General features: G+C 55.1%; 1 protein-coding gene across 1 annotated transcript, besides 2 other annotated features; it reads right to left on the bottom strand.

The window, feature by feature from the left end:
• Positions 1-2,160, bottom strand: Tc00.1047053475705.9 (hypothetical protein, conserved; the record flags this gene model as incomplete). The annotated part of the gene is made up of 1 exon (XM_797533.1): positions 1-2,160. A coding segment is annotated over one exon (2,160 nt), but the record flags the coding sequence as incomplete, so codon positions are not given.
• Positions 1-2,160: a sequence feature (heterozygous, Esmeraldo-like haplotype).
• Positions 779-816: a microsatellite.

Here is a 2,160-nt window from a genome sequence, read left to right as displayed (position 1 = left end):
CATACCACTCCCACCGCCTGTATGGAATTAACAGCCGATGCTGCTGCCGCAATGGCAGCGGCTGAAAATGGCGTGCTGGAGATCACCCCGGCGTCCGTCGTACTCACTACGCCCGGACCACCAAAACTGTTGTTGTTGATGTTAGTACTGGTCATTTTGTTGATGTTGTTGAGGACAAGGGGAGGTAGGGAACCGGCCTTGTTCGCCGAAGCGTGTTTCGTTTGCCCAAAAACAATTTTCTGCAGCGGCGCTGCGGCGTCGTACTGTAACACCTGCAGCTGAATAAGCCCCTCCAGTTTGGGGTTCTCAGTCACGCCCAGAACCACCTCAACATTCGGCTCAACCGCCGTCATGACAATTTTACTCTCGGAGAGAATATCGGTGGTGGTAGAGGTCTCCGTCACACGCAATGCCTCCATAGAAAGGGATTCCTGTGCGACATTCATCACCCCATCACAAGAAAGGTCAAACGCCTTCCAATAGTACTGTCCTGTCACATACGCAACCATGTCATTCTCGGGGTTGAGCTCATTCACAAAATAAACAGCAAAGCGAAATGGTCCCTGGGTCCGAATGAGTTTCACCACGAGGAACGCCTCCACCGAGTGGGTCTGCAGTGGTGGCACGACAATATGATTGCTGGCAAAGCGCACTGTTGGCTCGCACTCAATGCTAAGACATAGCGGCAGGATGGGTGAAAGATTTGTCAAATGTATAACCACTTGTGTGCCGCTGCCACGATGACCGCAGAATTTCCACCGCGCGGGATTGGAATTCACGGTGGTGGTGGTGGCGGCAGCAGCGGCGGCGGCGGCGCTGTTTCTGGCTCTTTTTGGTGTTCCGTGCCCTGAGTGGTGATGGTGGTGGTCCGTATCCCCCTCGTTTGGAGCGGTAGTGTCGGTATCACTGGTGGAGTTGCTCCTTCCAATGCTCACAACGCCAAGATCAATGAGCGGTGTCTCCACACGCCCCTCACTCATCGCAAATGTGAGACAAAACCTCGGCAGTAGCACACACTGTCCCACGGCTGGCAACGATCGCTTCATGGGAAAAAGCATGGCGTTGTAGTTAAATCCCACGACCTCGTCAACAACCTGCGCCACGTACACTTGTGCCGTTTGCTCAATTGTCAGTACCTCGTGTCGCAGAATGCATTGAATCTGTTGCACTGTCAGATTTGGCAGTGATGTCAGTGTCCACGTAACAGCCTGCGTCTGACGTGCATCCAAACGCACGCGACCACGTGAGTACACATGCGATGTTAACGTCGAAGGTGACGCCACCTCCTCCACAGGTGAGGAGGACCGTGGAAGACCAAGTACAAGTGGTGCAGTGCCCTTCGCAACAAGGATTATGTCCCGTGTGCTGTGATTTGTCATATGCATCGTGGTGGCCGTTACGGGGCCGTGTAAGCGCAGCACGGCGTCCTCACCGAGCACGACGGCAGCCGTGGGAAGTACCACAACAACCGCCTCATCGTTACTTTGGAGATGCGGCTGCATGGGGACCTCTCTCAGCCTTCTAGCCGCGCACTGTTCCTCTGCTTTTTGCTGTTGCTGCTTCTGTAGCTCATCTCCCTTCTCTGAAACCGTGGCGGATATCGCCTCATCAAGTCGCAGTATGGAGAGCCCAATCGGCAGAGGCTTCTGCCTGCAACTCAAATTAAACACTGTGAGTGACTCCTGCAGAAGCCCGGGAGTGGCAAGTTGCAGGGAGACCGGCACCTGCACCTCGGCCCCCGGCGAAAGTTTCACCTCGGGCGTCTCCACCTGTGTGAGCGTTAGACTCGCCATCACCCGCAACCGTACCTCGAAGCGGTCCGATGGATTGCTAAGAGTGAAACTCGTGTGTGCGAGGCGGCAGTGCGGTGGAACGGCACCGAGGTCAATGAAGTTCTCCCGCAGCAGCACTTCTCCACTGCCGACATGCGCTGAAAGACGCAGTGTGGTCTGTGCCAAAACGCTATAGCAGCCCTGTGTCTCACGGCCCATGTCAGAAGCAATGGCCTCAACAAGAATGCCGGCAGTCACAAGCCGACTTGTATGCCGCCATGAACGTTCACTCGGTCGGAAGCGAACGTAAATACGAAGCTTCTCGTGCAAAAACACCCGGTGTACGGGGCTCACAAGGGGGATAGTACACTTCGCGTCCTCAAAAAGT

The sequence above is a fragment of the Trypanosoma cruzi genome, genomic scaffold (genome assembly GCF_000209065.1).
Source record: "Trypanosoma cruzi strain CL Brener 1047053517155 genomic scaffold, whole genome shotgun sequence".
NCBI classification, from domain to species: domain Eukaryota; phylum Euglenozoa; class Kinetoplastea; order Trypanosomatida; family Trypanosomatidae; genus Trypanosoma; species Trypanosoma cruzi.
Note: the sequence above shows the minus strand (reverse complement) of the source record. Positions and strands in the feature narration are given on the sequence as shown.